The sequence below is a fragment of the Podarcis raffonei genome, chromosome 10 (assembly GCF_027172205.1).
Source record: "Podarcis raffonei isolate rPodRaf1 chromosome 10, rPodRaf1.pri, whole genome shotgun sequence".
NCBI classification, from domain to species: domain Eukaryota; kingdom Metazoa; phylum Chordata; class Lepidosauria; order Squamata; family Lacertidae; genus Podarcis; species Podarcis raffonei.
This window is the reverse complement of record NC_070611.1, coordinates 23,060,621-23,078,065: the sequence shown is the minus strand read 5'-3', so window position 1 is coordinate 23,078,065 and position 17,445 is coordinate 23,060,621. Positions and strand designations below refer to the sequence as shown.

General features: G+C 39.8%; 1 protein-coding gene across 1 annotated transcript in view; it reads left to right on the top strand.

The window, feature by feature from the left end:
• MET (MET proto-oncogene, receptor tyrosine kinase) overlaps nt 1-17,445 on the top strand; it is a 97,191-nt gene that overhangs the window by 37,183 nt on the left and 42,563 nt on the right. Inside the window, exons 3-5 of the mRNA XM_053405906.1 lie at nt 2,550-2,741; nt 13,640-13,765; nt 15,854-16,027. Coding sequence (XP_053261881.1) covers nt 2,550-2,741; nt 13,640-13,765; nt 15,854-16,027 — 492 coding nt within the window. The remainder of the gene's footprint in view (nt 1-2,549; nt 2,742-13,639; nt 13,766-15,853; nt 16,028-17,445) is intronic.

Genomic DNA, 17,445 nt, shown 5'->3' with positions numbered 1-17,445 from the left:
GAACACTTTTTTGTGCAACTTGCCTTTGTATTTCAGTAATGTGAAATGTAGCAGGAGGAAGTTAAAAGTGGTTGAACCCAAAATAATAGGTTACAATATGTCTTAGTCCAATACACAATGTTGCTGAATGCAAAAACTATTGCAAAAATATAGCAAATAGTTTGATAGATTTATCTCTAGCCTCCTGATGTCACCTTGCACTCTTGACAAGGTGAAGTAAGGTTGATGGAAATTAACATTTTAAAAATTTGATTTAAAAATGACAACATTTTTATTATCCTTATTTTGGCTTGTTATTTAAAGGCCTTTTGCAGAAATCAAAGGACACATCTCCGTTACTATTTCAATAAGCAGTCAGTCATGACATAATCTGCCTTTATTTTTTTTAAAAAACCCTTAAAGTTAATGTTGAACAATGAAGAAAAAAACAGCAAAGTATTGATTCTAGAAGACAACCATATTTTATTGTGTCTATTTTCACTGTGTATCGCTCCATTTAATATTATGCAATAGAACCTACAATAAGCCATATTAAATTGCTTATTGACATCTAAATGGCCCATATTTATTATCTGATATAGAAGATGAAGCATCAATAGTAAATGAATTTTCAGTTGACAGATTATCATTGAACTGTCAATACAACATAGATATGCTGTTTCTCTAAGTACATTGTACTGGGAGCAATTCCCCAGAAAAGGAATACATGCATTTTCTCTCAATGAATTAGAAGATTTAAAATGAACAATCTATTTTTGGTAATAGTTATGACAATACAAAACTGCATTGGCAAGTATAAATTTTAAACAATGGGACACCAAAATATTCTCAGCCTAATTAAATTTACTTAGTTTCTCTATCTATTTTTGCCTCTTGGGACCCTAAGACCCTCTGAGTTTCATGTAATTTAAAGTATAATAGACATGTACAAATAATACATTTGAATATGTTATTGCTACAGAAGGGAATTGGACTCGCCAGGCAATACTGTAATATAGTAGTTCATATAGCCCAATATATAATTGCTCCATATTCAATACGTTACGTTATGTGTTTCTTGAGTCAACTAAGCCCTCATCCAAGCCACACTTTCATGTAAATCAGTCTTCAGCTTTATTGAGAACACAACCTGAACAGCTAACACTCATACACTCAGATTATCAAATACTTATATACAGTGGTGCCTCAGGTTAAGAACTTAATTCATTCCAGACGTCTGTTCTTAACCTGAAATGGTTCTTAACCTGAGGCGTGCTAATGGGGCCTCTTGCTGCCACTGGTGCACGATTTCCGTTCTTACCCTGGGGCAAAGTTCTTAACCTGGAGCAACCACTTCCTGGTTAGCGGAGTTTGTAACCTGAAGCGTCTGTAACCTGAAGCATTTGTAACCCAAGGTACCACTGTATTACAGAAGGACAAATGGAAACTTGAACCAAAGGGACTAAGGTAAGACTAATGGGTTGGGAGACAATGCAAGGCTGCAACTCAACATGACAAAGAACAAGTCCAGAGGTATTTGAGGGAAATCTGGCCTAAACAGAATTTTAAAAATTTACCTAGGAGCAGCCGATCAATGGCTAACTGCCATCAAGTCCTGATCCCCTAATGCCAGATCTACAGAGGAAAATTAAAGCAGTTCGAAATGCAGAGACAAGTTCAATTAGGGCCCAACGGTAATAATTATTAGAAACTGTGTGAACAACACACAGTTCTTACAGCATTTTTGCCTGGGCTGAAGGATTTTAGGTGACAAAAGCAACACCTTTTCTCTTTTAAAAGCAAATGTCTAGGTCTAATGACATCATTTGCCATCTGCAGACATTTTCTAATAAGAAGCCATAGAAACCACACTTCCATTTTAAAAAATTAAAATAAAATAAAACCATCAGTTTTGGGTTTTTTTAATCTGCTAGGTAAGGTGTGCATAAACTTCTCCATGGGATGTGTGAATGCAAAATACTTCAGTTTAAGCAGAAAATGGTATATTGGAAATGACAGGATGAAAATAAAATGAGAATGAGAATAAATGTAATTGGTGTAAACAGGGGTCAGCAAACTTTTTCAGCAGGGGGCCTATCCACTGTCCCTCAGACCTTGTGGGGGGCCAGACTATATTTGGGGGGGGGGATGAATGAATTCCTATGCTCCACAAATAACCCAGAGATGAATTTTAAATAAAAACACACATTCTACTCATGTAAAAACACCAGGCAGGCCCCACAAATAACCCAGAGATGCATTTTAAATAAAAGGGCACGTTCTATTCATGTAAAAACATGCTGATTCCTGGACCATCCACGGGCCAGATTTAGAAGGTGATTGGGCTGGATCCGGCCCTCGGGGCTTAATTTGCCTACCCATGGTGTAAGAGATGCTTCTGTAAGAAAAAAATCCTTTTCTTGTTTTGCATTCTTATTGTATATAGTATGATGATGCAAAGATGTAAGAAAACAGTTGCCAACTTTTAAAGTGACTTTTCCTTTCTGGCAATGGGGTAGTGTGTACATCTCCCGTGTCACTTGCTGAACACATTTCTGCTTTCCTTACAGACATTTTCGAGAAACACCACCTATTGTGGAGCACAGGATGACGAGTATCGGGTGGAGGTTACAATACCTTTGCAGCGGGTTGACTTATTTGACGAGCAGTTCAGCACAGTCTTGTTGACATCTATATCTGTCTTCACCCAGGGGGTGCTTACCATAGCAAATCTAGGCACATATGAAGGCCGCTTCATTCAGGTAAGGAATATTGATTGTGATTTTTCCTTCTCACTTGAACTTCACCCTGTGCAGTAAGGGTCGAGGGATGGAAGGGAAGGGAGGGAAGCTTCACTTTACTGGGAATGAAAGACAATGTAAATGAATGTCAAAAGAATATATAGATATAGGTTAAATGGGAATTAGAAGAAAACCAAGTGGAATCAAATCTGGATGCTAGGGTTTCTGAGTTGCTTTCTCTGACACCTTGATCTCCCTCCACGTTAGATTTGTTCCCTAGGGTTATGTTAGAATATCTACAATTAGCAAAACTGACGGGATCAGTTAGAGGAATATCGAAACAAAAAAACAACTAGAGAATGGAGAATATTTAAGAATTACGCAAAACTTTATTGTACAAATAACTCCATATTAGCAGAAATTGAGTGATATTTGTAAAGAAAAAGATCAAAGGAATGTATACAAAGCAGAAAGAAATGATATTTTACAATGTAAAACTGTGTAAAGAAGAATGTTATATCAAACAGTATAATGAGAAGGATGGGAAGGATTGTGCTGATGAGTACTTTTACTATGTAAATAACTTTTTCTCTTTTTTTAAAAAATGATTTCTTTGTTTCTTATCTTTGTTTCTTTGTTACTTCTTTTTTCTTTATAAATTTTCCATTTTCTATAATTTTCTCTCTTTTTTTACCTGTTAAGATATAGTACATAATGTTTGTATAGACATGCAAATCTTTTAATCAATAAAGAATTGATAGTTAAAAATTAAAAAAAAAAAGATTTGTTCCCTAGGGTTATTACATTGAGTGGAATCATTGATGCATCTAGCCTTGTAGTGGCTGTACTCCCCCAATGCTTTAACTCAGTGTTTCCCAAACTTGGGTCTCCAGCTGTTTTTGGACTGCAGCTCCCATCATCCCTGACCACTGGTTCTGCCAGCTAGGGATGATGGGAGTTGTAGTCCACATACAGCTGGAGACCCAAGTTTGGGAAACACTGCTTTAACTGGAGATGTTGGGAATGCTGCTCAGCTGTTTTAATCTGCCACTGCTATTATGTGTGCTTTTCTTTTTCCTTCTCTTAAGTCTTTCTCACTCAGTTTATAACCAGTAATTCATTTGGTATAGGGTGATGACTTTATTTTGTCTGTATTGTTTATATAGTTATTATCATAATCTACTCCAGTGCTTCTCAAGCTATCGGATATTGAAGCAGCAGTCTTCTCACCCCACACCCACCCATGTGTCAGGAACCAGTAGCATATTTGGTCCCTAAATAAACCCACTCAACCTGTGCTGTGGTGGAGCTGCTATGGAGAAACAGCCAATAGAGACCACCACCTTGCGTAGCACTGATCTACTACTACTTATTCAAACCTTTATTAGGCATTATACAAATAAAACGATAAAAGAGAAAGTAACATATAAAAGCCTTGAGATATATACAGAAAGGCAGCAGTTGGCTACATACATATATATATATATACATATAAAATCAGTGGTTTTCCTTGCTAACCCGCTCCTTGGAGGGCTACTACCAAAAACTCGGCTACCCCCGCCGTTACCCTTTGGTCAACGTCGGATAGGCAGAATCCCACACATTCACCTTGTTGGGGCTCCAGACCACCCAAAAGAGGGGACAGCACGCGTTGACGGAGCGTACTGTACAATGGGCACTGAAAGAGAATGTGCTCTACCGTGTCCGGGACATTCATAAAACATCTGCAGAATCTCTTGTTTCTGGGGATGTTTTGATATCTTCCCCTGACAAATGCTGAGGGAAAAACATTCAAACGGGCCAGCATAAAGGCCCTACGTTGGGCTGGAATTATTAATTTGGTGACGTAATTGGCTCTGCTATCTAAGATATTTAAATCATAGAATATGGGCGAACAAATTTTGTTTACAGCTGCCATAATATTTTGCCTCTCGACATCCTTTAGTCTAATTAGGATATTATGGAAAATGTATTGCTCATTAGAATTGTACAGGGGCTCCAGCTCGATGCCTAAAGATTCAATCTTTTTTTCGAGGTACTGATACCATCTTGATTTGTAGGAGTCTTTGAGCAAATCAGCGAGCAGACTTGATGGAGGGCAGCGAAAATGGCAGCGTAACCAGTACTTTATTGAGGTGGACCAGGCCCAATATTCCATTGTGTGTATGCCTATTTCTGCACACATTGTTTCATATTTGATCACAGTTGGGAGTCCAAGAATACGTCTCAGAAAGCTGGAGTGAATCTTTTTTAGATCACTATTATATGCTTGGACCCATAGCGGGATTCCATAGAATATCTGGGATTGCACTTTTGTTTGGAATATCTGATTGGCCGCAGGAATAAATTGATTGCCTTTCTGATAATAAAAACGGGCAACAGCTGATGAGGTGCACTTTGCCTGTTTTATGGCATTTGTGCGATGATTTGCCCACCCTAAATTGCTCTGGAATAAGATTCCCAGATACCTATAGATTTTCACTTGTTGGATTTCCTGGCACTGATCTATTCATTTCAGCAGCCAGTGCTCCTGCCTTTGCTGCTGGGTCATAAAGCAGTGTCTTATAAATAGATCAGTATCTTCTTAGTGCTGGAAGGACCCCCTCTGCTGATCTCAGCACCCAAGAGGGTCTTTAGGGAAGGAGATGGTCTTTCAGTTATTTCCGACCTGTTTCCCCCCCCCCATAAAACATTCTATGATGGTACTCGCTTATTTCATGCAAATGTCTAGGCCAGTAGCAAAAGAAAGCTTGAATTTCATTTTCAGAGTTTCTGAAACCTTGAGGTGAGGAAAATAGCAAAGGGTTGGCTATAAGGAAAATGTTAGTGATAGCAAAATCATTTCTTCTTGCAAGTTCCTCTTAGCCTTCTGCAAATTTTTGTGCTTCAACACAGAGTGTTTTTGATAGGAGTACAAATAGATAGATGTTTCTGCTTTATAATGGCCTTATTATTCATTCATTTCTTATGCCAGATCATTTCACTCAGCATTTTGCCCCCCATCACATGAAACATTAAAAAAAAATCTAGGACAATGCTTCCAGAGCACGTTTCCTTTTGTAAGGCCAGCCAAGGGAGCAAAAAGAATGTGATTGTATAAAATACATTGTGCCATTAGTAGAAATAGTCACATCCCCTGAATTAGGCTGGGTTGAGTTACAGAGCAAGTTATCTTTAATATCATATTGCAGTAACCCACAGAGCCTTCCCCCTTTCTTCTCGTTGCGCAGCCCAAGAGCTGACACGTTCAACAGTTCAGAACACATGGCCTGCCTTTAATGTCTAGTAACAACATATACATATACATTAATATATACATTTCCTTGAAATTTCTTTTTGAAAGGAGTTGGAGAGTTGCAGAAATGTGTTTCCAGGATATACAGCAAATTTAGAATGCAAGGTCTATTTAAATTAGTTTCCTCTTTTAATTATGCAAATAGTTGCCTGGGAAATAGTGTCAAGCATGTTTGTGATCAAAATCCCCAAGTTTTAGCAGATGAGAAGTGAAAAGGGAGGTTTCCACAGTTATTAGAAAGTCTTTAAATTTCCTGGGATGGAGCATTGCCTTACATCAGATCATTAGACCAGTTACATCATTGAACAAATCTAATGTCCCAACACTCAGTTTAGAAACTCAGAAATGCTTGGCATCATGTGGCCAAAGCTAAGTGTTTTGAAATTTCATTTTATGTGGCTAGCAGGTACAAAGGAGTGCTTCTTTGCTTCTGAACAGCAGGAAATGAGGCGACCGAACCTATATAGTTATTGGAAACAATGGTTGTGTACAAAGTTCAGCCAAAATTCACAGAACCCCATGTTTAAGTTTCCTTTAGGTAGAGTAATCCCAAGCCCTTGCTGGTAGCATAATGGAGTGGTATAGCCACTGACAAGATACACAGCTCTACCACTTGCTCTGTCCAGGTCAGAAGCTGAGGGACCAGGGGTGGGATGCACTTTTGCGATGCTAGCTCCCTGGTTGGCTAAATGTAAAGGTCCAGATCAGTCTCCTTGCATCATGTACCAGTAAATACCTCAATAATCATCCCCAGTGAACAACCTGGCTGCTGAATTCTGCACCAGCTGAAGTTTCCAAACTGTATTCAGAGGCAGCCCTATGTATACTACACAGCAGTAATCTAACCTGTAGGTTACCAGAACATAGACAATAGTAGTTAGGCAATCCCTGTCCAGATAGGGGGTGATATGTAGTTCAGATAGCACATAGTTTAATGATTATAATCAAATATGTGACAATCCATTGGGCTACGGTGAGACTGCCCTTCCCCCCCAAATCTAATCCACCCTCTATCTGCCCCATCAGAATACCTAGAAAGCAGCTTTTGAAAAATAATAACAGTATTTAGTTGCTGTATTTTTGCATTGTTTTAAAACCTGCTTTTAGTTGTTTTGTTGTTATAGGGCTGTAAATTGCCTTGAGATTTATATGAAGGGCAATTCATGAATTAATAAAATAATAAATACATAATAGAAAAATAGAGAGAGCATGTTCATAGAAATTCAAACAGACCATGATATAATATGTAAGTGGCTTTGGCCATGGCCCCAAAGAATATTACATATTTACTGCTCCCACTGCTCCCTGCAAATCAGGCTGATTGAACAAAGATTAATGCATCTGTTTGGAGCAAAACAAAAACAACTTGGGTTCTGTCTCTTACTGTTTTTCTATATTGGTCCTGAGGGCTTGTATACAGCAATGTAACACACACTGAGCTACTGAACAGGTATCCTTTTCAATTACTGTCTTCTAGTTTATTTTGAAGATCAAACCACTTTATCAGCTGAGAAGAAAGTGTAGAGTTTATCATCCTAACTACTTCAGGCAATTAAGTATTAGACTTGGAAATGGATTTTGTCTTTAGAGTGCAGATAAAAATCTTAGTCTTTCCCCCTCTTTTAAAGAGAGTAATGATATGGGGAGAAGGGGATAATCTTGCTGTATTGGAGAACTTCAGCCCAGTCAAACACATTGTTTTGGCTACACCAAAGTGTTAAACTTTGTGTTGGTCCCTGAATATCCTTGATTTCAGAGTTCATTAAATATTGTTGAGTTTCTGTTACAAAACAGACTGCTAATAATTTTTTTCCTGCTAAGACAGCTGTCACGCATGAGAAAAGAAAGAAAAATGGCTTTCCTTCCTCTGAAAGCTGGATGACAAGCTCTCTGCAAGTTTTTCTCCTCCCCCCAACCCAGAGTTTGCAGCTGTTTCTGCCTCTTACTGTTGTGACTGTTTTTGATGTGTGGCTGGGAATGCAGCCTTTAACTACAGCTGTTGGGTGCAAAGTGAATTGGGTATTTCTCAGCAGTGGTTTGGTTAGAAAGAATGATGCTGTCACAACTAGCAATATTATGGACATAAAGCTATATTATCAGTGGGTGAAAGTTGAGCATGGTTTATGGAAGTTATAGAAATATGATGACTTGCACCAGAAATAGACACCTTGAACCCTTTTTCCAGCTGGTTAGTCTGATACAAAAATTCCCACAATAAGCCAGGCTACATTTGAGGGCACAAGGAGAAGGGGACGACAGAGGACGAGATGGTTGGACAGTGTTCTCGAAGCTACCAGCATGAGTTTGACCAAACTGCTGGAGGCAGTGGAAGACAGGAGTGCTTGGTGTGCTCTGGTCTATGGGGTCACGAAGAGTCGGACACGACTTAACGACTAAACAACAACAACATTAGGCCACTAACCCACGCTTTATAAACCATGGTTTATAAACATGTTTAACAGTGTTAAACATAGCCATGCACTTCTCCTTATTTCCACCATGTTCAGGTTTTATCATGGAGATCTTGAGTTGCATGAAACCAAGAGTTCCCTGTTATGTCTGAACTGGGGGACTCCAGTTAATGTCGGTCAGATTCTGTACTACAACCTTGTTCTGTTAACCAACATTAAGCCATGATTCCCCAGTTTGGATATAACCTGGCACACCATGGAAGAAGAGGAGAAAGGGAAGAGCATGTGCCCATGGTACTCACTGTGGCTTCATAAACCAGAATCTATTTTTTACAAGTTTATCCACAATTTAGTGCTGTCGATCTTGGAGAGCCAGTGTGGTGTAATGGTTAGAGTGTTGGACTAGGACTTAGGAAACCAGGGTTCAAGTCCCTACTCGGGCAGGGAGCTCACTGGTTGACATTGGACCAGTTGCTGCCTCTTAACCTAACGTACCTCATAGGGGTGTTGTGAGGAGGAGGGGAAACCATGTGTGCCACCTCAAACTCCTTGGAGAAAAAGGTTGGATATAAATGCAGCAGCAACAACAATAATAATACAAACTAATATCACTGGCCTTTGCATACTGATATAAGGGTATTAATGTCATCAGACGTTCCCACTGATGGAAGCTTCTTCTGGATCAAAGAGCCTTGCTTCTACTGAGTGGGCAGTACTGGATTCAACCCAGTGGTGGAAAAGTTGGTTCAAGTAAGTGGGGTATCGAGCAATCCAACAGGTTTAAGGGTATGTGGTAGGGAAACCTAGTGATTCTTTTGAGTTAATTCCTTGTTAAAATAGAAAAGGTGAAAGTCTCCAAAGTGCATCTATTATACTATATCTATATCTCTCTATCTATATATAATTTTTTATTATTTTATTTTTTAAACATAAAACATACCAACACTGCAATAACAAGTCATATACTTTTTGCTCTGCTGAGCTCATGACTTCCCTCCATCCCTTCAACTGGTTTTTTATTTCCAAATAAATTGTATGCGCACTTCAACTGTCAGTTTCTGTCCTTCTTTATACTTAAAGTCCTCTCTTCTCCATGGTCAGATACTATTTTTACATTTCGTTGCAAGATTTATTTCAATCCTGCTAGTGTCTTCACATTTTTACAATGATCATTCAAATACCAAATATATTTACTCCAGTCTCTTTGGAATTTCTGATCGCCTTGGTTCCGGATCCTACCAGTCAGCTTGGCCAACTCCGCATAGTCCATCATCTTCATCTTCCACTCCTCAATTGTTGGTAATTCCTGTAATTTCCACCTTTGGGCACCCGCCCTGCGGAACGCCCTCCCATCAGGTGTCAAGGAAATAAGCAGCTATCCTATTTTTAAAAGACATCTGAAGGCAACCCTGTTTAGGGAAGTTTTTAATATTTAATGCTGTATTGTTTTTAACACTCAATTGGGAGCCGCCCAGAGTGGCTGGGGAAACTCAGCCAGATGGGCGGGGTATAAATAATAAATTATTATTATATTATATATATAAAGTTATTGCTGCTGTTGTGGCATACATAAATAATCTTTGATCTACCTTTGCAATTTCTTCTCCCATCAAACCAAGCAAAAATGCTTCCGGTTTCTTGGGGAAAGTATATTTAAACCTCTATTTATTATACTCAATGAATTAAAATGTTATACAGTATTTTAAAGATACTTACATGCTCTTTTTACAAGGGTAGGCTGAAAATGATGTGAAAATACAGCAAAGTTGGCTTTGGGCATATCTGTTCTGGATGACAGCTTACACCTGCCAGACAGCCGTAGAAAAATAATAAGGCAGAACTTGGTTTAGTTTCAAGCAAGCCTCCTGGTTTTGTAGAAATCATCTTTGAGATGCATACTGAATAACACAGCTTTAATAGGCACCAATCCTGACCCCCACTGTGATAAAAAAAAAGTTACTGCATTCATTTTCACAGAAATAATTACAGTCTTAATATGCAGACTTGGGTGTCATTTAACTGGTAGTTGAGACTTCTGACTGTATTGGGATCAATTGGTAGTGTGAAAAAGAAATGCTTGACTGAATTTATCTGGTAGCCATGTACTTCAAGCTGAATACTCACTTCCAGTATAAATGAGACATTAATCTCTTGATCTTGTATATTCAGTACTTGCCATCGCCATAGACAGCAATTACTGAAATATCCTGAGTTGCTGTAGAAAGCCACTACACATTCATCTGTGATTATATTTTAATGTTAAAATCCATCTATCAGCAGAGCCAGCAATATAAATCTAACTCAGTCATTTAATCAGGAAAGTTTGGTCTGTATTTCTTGGCTCAAAGTGCACTATAGTATTTACTCTGAGGGGGGGGCAGGAGAATGAAGCTAATTTTGGGGGGGGTGGATGCTTGTCAAAGTGTTGTTTATACAATTCAAGAAAGGTTAATAGTCATTGTGGTGTAGAGAGATCAGGGACGCAGGTGGCGCTGTGGTCTAAACCACTGAGCCTCTTGGGCTTGCCGATCGGAAGGTCGGCGGTTCGAATCCCCATGACGGGGTGAGCTCCCATTGCTCTGTCCCAGCTCCTGCCAACCTAGCAGTTTGAAAGCATGCCAGTTTAAGTAGAAAAATAGGTACCACTGCGGCAGGAAGGTAAATGGCATTTCTGTGTGCTCTGGTTTCCGTCACGGTGTTCCGTTGTGCCAGAAGCAGTTTAGTCCTGCTGGCCACATGACCCAGAAAGCTGTCTGTGGACAAACGCCGGCTCCCTCGGCCTGAAAGCAAGATGAGCGCCACACCCCATAGTTGCCTTTGACTGGACTTACTGTCCAGGGGCCTTTTGCCTTTACTTTTTTTTAGAGAGAGCTAGGTTTAGATCCCTGTCATGAATCTCACTGGGTGACACTGGGCCAGTCACATTGTCTCAGCCCAACCTACCTCATTGTGAGAATAAAATGGGGAGGGGAGAGAACTGCATATGCCATTCTGAGCTCCCTGGAGGAAAAGTGGCATATAAATATAATAATTAATAAAGAAAATACGTTACACGTAACCAACAAAACTAAACCCATTGGTGAGAATAAAAAATGTGAAATGCTTCTAATTATTATAGGAAAATGAAGCAAAACTTTAATCCAACATGAAAATATGAGAATGTAGTCAAAATAGAAGATTGCAGAGATGGTACAGTAACAAATTGACCTCAGTTCTGGTCAAAGCCTAATATGACATGTTTTGACCCAATTGGTCTTCAGAAGAAAATTGTTAAATACAACTTGGTGCTGTTTTCTCTGATCCAGCAGTAAAATGCAGGATTTCCCAGGGAAAATGCTAGGACAAAAAAAACAAACACCACCATTCAGACACTGACCTGGAAATCCTAGATCTGTGCCTAGAAAATGCGACACAGGCCTTTAGGGATGAGCCCTTATAACAGCTTCCCTAAAATGCATTTCAGAGGTTGTGGCAATGGCCTCAACATAGCGAAGGTAATAATGAGTTTATAGCACTTGCGACTTTTACTAGTAGTAAGGAATGTCTTCAGCCTGGATTGCCAGAACAAAGCTTGTTTACTTGCTGTGGTGTTCAGTTTCAGTGATAATGGATCCTTGCTGAAGTACTGGCCAGCTCTCTAGAACCATGGAAACAGGACCAAATGGTTCTGGCATTGTTTTGAAGGTGCATCTTAGAAGCAATTCGAGGGTTAACGCATGCTCAATCAAGAAATAACATTTGGCAATAAGAGGAAGCATTCTTGGCATTTTGTAGCAGTGGGCATTCAAGAGAAAACACAGCTAATGATCCATTATAAAGGTATTTGCAGCTGTGGATTTACCTCTCCCTAATACCAACATTAATCTGTTTTTTCACGCAGCTTTGCAGTTTATTCGTGTGTGTGTGTGTGTGTGTGTGTGTGTGTGTGTGTGTGTGTGTTTCACACTTTCTCCTGGTTGTAAAACCAAACCATGTCTGAAACACTGGGTCAAAGTTGCATGCCGCTTAAACTATACATCTCCACTGAGTTTTTGCTTCTTCCGCACAGCCAGATGATGACCACAAAATTGTACTTAGATTTGCCCATAAATGTGGCAAGGAAGCTATTTTTTATTTATTTTTAAGCCATTGGATTCCACCCCTCTGAGAATAGCTACAGCACTGGTCTTTTAAAAGTTTATTTCAAAGTAATTCAAAGATGTTAACTGGGATTTCATAGAATTTTTTACTTGAGGAATTCAACTCTGCCACAGTTGACTTTTAAGAGAACACTATTTCACCCTGTAATAGCTATTAACCTTTATCTAAAAATAAGACTTCTACATGCCAGTTTTGGTTAGCCTCATACACACTAAGCTGCACAAAGCTAAAACAGTATTTCTGTGCATTTTAAGGGGTGGCAAACTGTTCCGTTTTGTCCCCAATGCTATTTAACATCTATAGGAAACTGCTGGGAGCTGTCATCAGAAGTTTTGGAGTGAAGTGTCACCCATATGTGGATGACACCCAGATCTATTTCTCTTAGCCATCAGAATCAGGAGAGGTGGCTTGAGGTGCTAGACAAGTGTTTGGATGTGGGCCAACAACCTGAAATTGCATCCTGAAAGGACAGGTGCTATGTGTTTCAAGTTCCTTGGTCCAGAAGGTGGGAACACACTGTTCTGGATGGGGTTGTATTCCCCTGGAAGGAGCAGGTTCGTAGGTTGGGGATACTCCTGGATCCAACATTGTCAGTTGAAGGACAGGTGGCCTTTGTGTCTGGGAGTGGTTATTTCCAGTTCCAGCTGGTTCACTAACTGCTGCCCCTTTCGGACAGAGATGATTTGGACATGGTACTCCATGCTCTAGTAACTTCCAGATTGGATTGTTGCAATGCATTTTATATGGGGCTGCCCTTGAAGACAACTCAGAAACTTCCAACTGGTCCAAAATTCAGTGTCTAGGGTTACTTTTAGAATTCATTGCTGTCGGTCTAAAGTCTTTTGTTTCCCAAAAGTGATACAACTTTAATATTATTATTTTTTTGCAGAAATGTTGACCTCTATTGTCTTCAAAACATTGTTGATTTTAAGCTATTTTCTCATTGGTTCTTAGTGCATTTATAATGGATTGGTATTTGTATCCCCGCCCCCAAATGGAACTATAATTGTAGATCAGGATTACTGCATAATATGAATATAAATTGTTTGCTTTCTAAATTTTTTCTTTTTCAGATAGTGATTTCTCGTTCAGAACACTATGAACCGTATGTAAATTTCCAACTGGATCACCATCCTGTTTCTCTAATTAAGAATTTGCCAGGCGATGATGGTTATATTCTGGTGGTCACCGGGAATAGGGTAAATATTTCATAATCTTTTGGTTATAGGGATACCTTTATACAGTGCTACTTCAGGTTACGAACTTAATTCGTTCCAGAGGTCCACTCTTAACCCGAAACCATTCTTAACCTGAGGCACGCTTTCACTAATGGGACCTCCCGCTGCTGCTGCCACGCAATTTCCGTTCTCATCCTGGGGCAAAGTTCTCAACCCAAGGTACTATTTCCAGGTTAGCTGAGTTTGTAACCCGAAGTGTTTGTAACCCGAGGTACCACTGTATAAGCATGCCTCCTATTATCATTTTACAGTCCATCAGTTGTGTAAGCTGGTACCCCAAACAATGCACCCCAAAGGCACAGCAGAACCCACAAAGTCACAACAAGGAGCTTGCAAGGCTCTTGCAGCCTCTCCCCACTAGCCATTTGGAGGAGGTTGCAACTTTGCTCCCTTGTGTTCCATGGTAAAGGTAAAGGTAAAGGACCCCTGGACGGTTAAGTCCGACCATGTAATTAATTGCATGGGCAGAGCGAGAAAGCTGTACTCTCCAAATCAGCTTCTGGGAGGAAATGCCCACTCACTGACAAAGAGCCTGTTGCCCTAAGGGTTCTTGGCCGGGAGCGGTTTATCCCCCTCACTAACCATTTTTCAGGGATGCATCTTCTCCCATCCCATGCAAGTCAATGGAGACATCACTCCATAGATATGCATAGGGAGGAACGCTCTCTCTGTGTTGTTGTTTTTTCAGCTGTGAGGAAACATGCTGCACAAAGCAGGGGGTGCTGCCTTACCATTGTGTGACTAGCTACAGCCTCAACCGCAGCCATTTTACCCAGCACATTTTATGCGGCTCAGCTGGGATCTGAACCCCAACTAATTATGTCCAGGTTTAAGGCATTTCCACAGGTTATACTGCCATTGTATTCTGGAATATAAAGAATAGAAGAGGCCCAGTATAAACACATTCTTACATTTGAAAACAAAGGTGGAAATGCAAAAACCAATTTAAGTGTCACTTTGTGCAAAAGTCCACATTGGTTAAACTTGTTTAATGCACTCTTTGAGGTTCTAATGAGTTCGCCTTGCAGCCTTTCCATAATCTTGTGTGCATTATTTGCTTCTTTGATTTTTTTATTTTTATTTTTGCATTAAGAAATCAAGTAAATGAATACAGGGAATTGTTTGAGCAGAAGACCTGTGAGGAAAACCAGTAAAAGAAAAGTAATGTAAATGTAGGGCTGACACCTTTCCTTTTTCTTTAGTGCAAGTTGTTGAGAAGAAAAATACACAATGACTTAAGTAAAAGAATGGTGTTTCGAATGACCTTTGTTGATAATGTATTGAGCTTAAATGGTATTAAACATATTCTATTATTGGAAAGAGAGTTTAAAGTGAAGAAATGTTAGTGTAATTCATCATTCTTGATAGTTGTTCGCCCCATCCTTTTAGGAATTCTACAGGCACCAATTAATTGACACTGACTAGGAAGGTAGCATTATTCCTGCCTTACAGGAGAGGCAAATTAGCCATCATTAGCCGTTTAAAACTAGACTAGGAGTTGGCCTTTACAATCAAGCATACATTACCCAAAGCTGTGTTTGAAGGTATGGATTCAGGTTCTTGAAAAATAACAGCCACAACAACCCCAGTCTGTTCAAGCAATGAACTCAACACATTTTTAATCCCCTATTCCCTATTTTAAGATAGCAACTCAGTGCTGCTTTCAAGTATGCCTTCTGCTTCTTGCATGATCAATTACTGTAGAGGTGAAAAAGAAGTGAGTAAAAAGACTTAACAAGGGATTTTTTGGAGGGATGCATGAACACACAGGGATACTTCTCATGTGTTGTGGTTTAGATTTACTGATCAGCAGCCCTACATATAGTGTGCAGCAAGAGAATCCCTTCCCTTTCTGCGATCCATCAGTCTTCTGATGGATCGTGCTTTCAGTGTTTATTGAAGAATATGAGCCTGCCTATATTGTAAAAGTTAACAGCCATATCATTGGCAGGGTAACTTAAAAGTGTTTCTGGCTCCTCAGCTGTGTATACATTGTCTACTAAGCTATACAGTTTTGGGATGATTTTCATGTAACTTTCCTGTCACTAGATAACAAAGATCCCACTAATTGGACCAGGGTGCTCTCACGTCAATACCTGTAGCCAGTGTCTTCGACTGCCTTCCTTCATGAATTGCGGCTGGTGTGGTGACCAGTGCGTGCGGTCATCTGAGTGCACTGTAGGAAGTTGGACACAGGAAACATGTGCACCCAAAATTTCTCAGGTAAAGCTATCTTTTTCTTTCATTAATCCCTGTGTAATGTAGACTGGTGTAATGATAAGTGTATACAGTTCTGGGCAAACTCTCGTTACCTTTTTGGAGAAAAGCTTTCCAGAGAAGAAGCAGTGATTTGCCAGTTCAACCCCAAGCAGGGAGTGGGTTGGAAGGATCTAGAAAAAAAACTACTGCAGTGGGACACATGAAGTATCACTTCTGTGATTTCCTTTTCACAAGTTAAAACATGCCCTCCAGTTATTTGAATAAGATGTTCTTACACTATGGCACACCAACACAAAATCTCTTCAGTGGGGCTTTTCCCTGCCTGAAGGAAAAAGCATTTTCAGTCTCTCTCAAATTACATTTGGGGCTACAGCATTGAGGAGAGGGTTAATCCTCTCTTCCTGCCCTCCCGCCATGTTTCTAAATGGAATCTCTACCCTCCAAACTTTTATTTGCCCGTTAGGGTAAAATACAGAAATTGAGAGAAGGCCTTTGTCAAGTTTTGCCTGGACAAAAATCTCAGTAAAATGGGTAAAGCGTGACAGGTGGTTTTTCCATACTTTGCCCTGGGACAACTTACCATGTTAGAGTTTTCATTTATGTGAACTAATTATGGCTTTCGGCATCAATATGGGAATAAGTCAGGCGTGAACATGCTGAATGACTCCCAGAGTTATTTTGCATACCAATTTAGGACTTGAACGTTGGTGAATCTTTCTCACTTTAGATTTCTCATAATGAAGTGACTTCCTCATTCTTGGTAACAAGAGTCATTAATATAGAGTGGCTTTCTTTTCTGTTTATTTTTTTAAAAAAATATCTAACACCATGGAAACTGGCACTGATACGCCCAGGAACCTCGCCAAAATGCTGGAGAGGCTGCACCTCCACAGGCACGTATCTCCACTTGTGGTGGGAATGCCCCCAAAACCAACTTCTGGACAGCAGTCCTACAGCAAACAAGCAAAATAACTAAACACCTGTTAGAAGTCACCTCAGAACTGGCCCTACTAAACATCTTCCAAGATAAGAATGCCCATGCACACTATAAAGAGCTCATAATCCACCTACTCTCAGCAGCCAGAAACACTGGAGAGACCTGTCACGAGTAAGCATGGACCAATATGGCTGACCTGACCCAACAATCACCCTACCCCACAAACAAACCTCACTGCAGCCAACTAAAGATAACCAACCACGCCCTGCCTCCCCAACCTCTCTCACCACCAAGAAATATATATGTATGTGTGTATTTATACATATATGTGTGTTTGTGTATGTATGTGTACACACACAAACACACACAAACAATAAATGAATAGAGAACCTACTCAAGTGACACTGGCATAAAACCACACAAACATACTAAATATTACCACCACAATTCTCTCTTCCCCTTCTCTTTCCCCTCATTCTTCTTC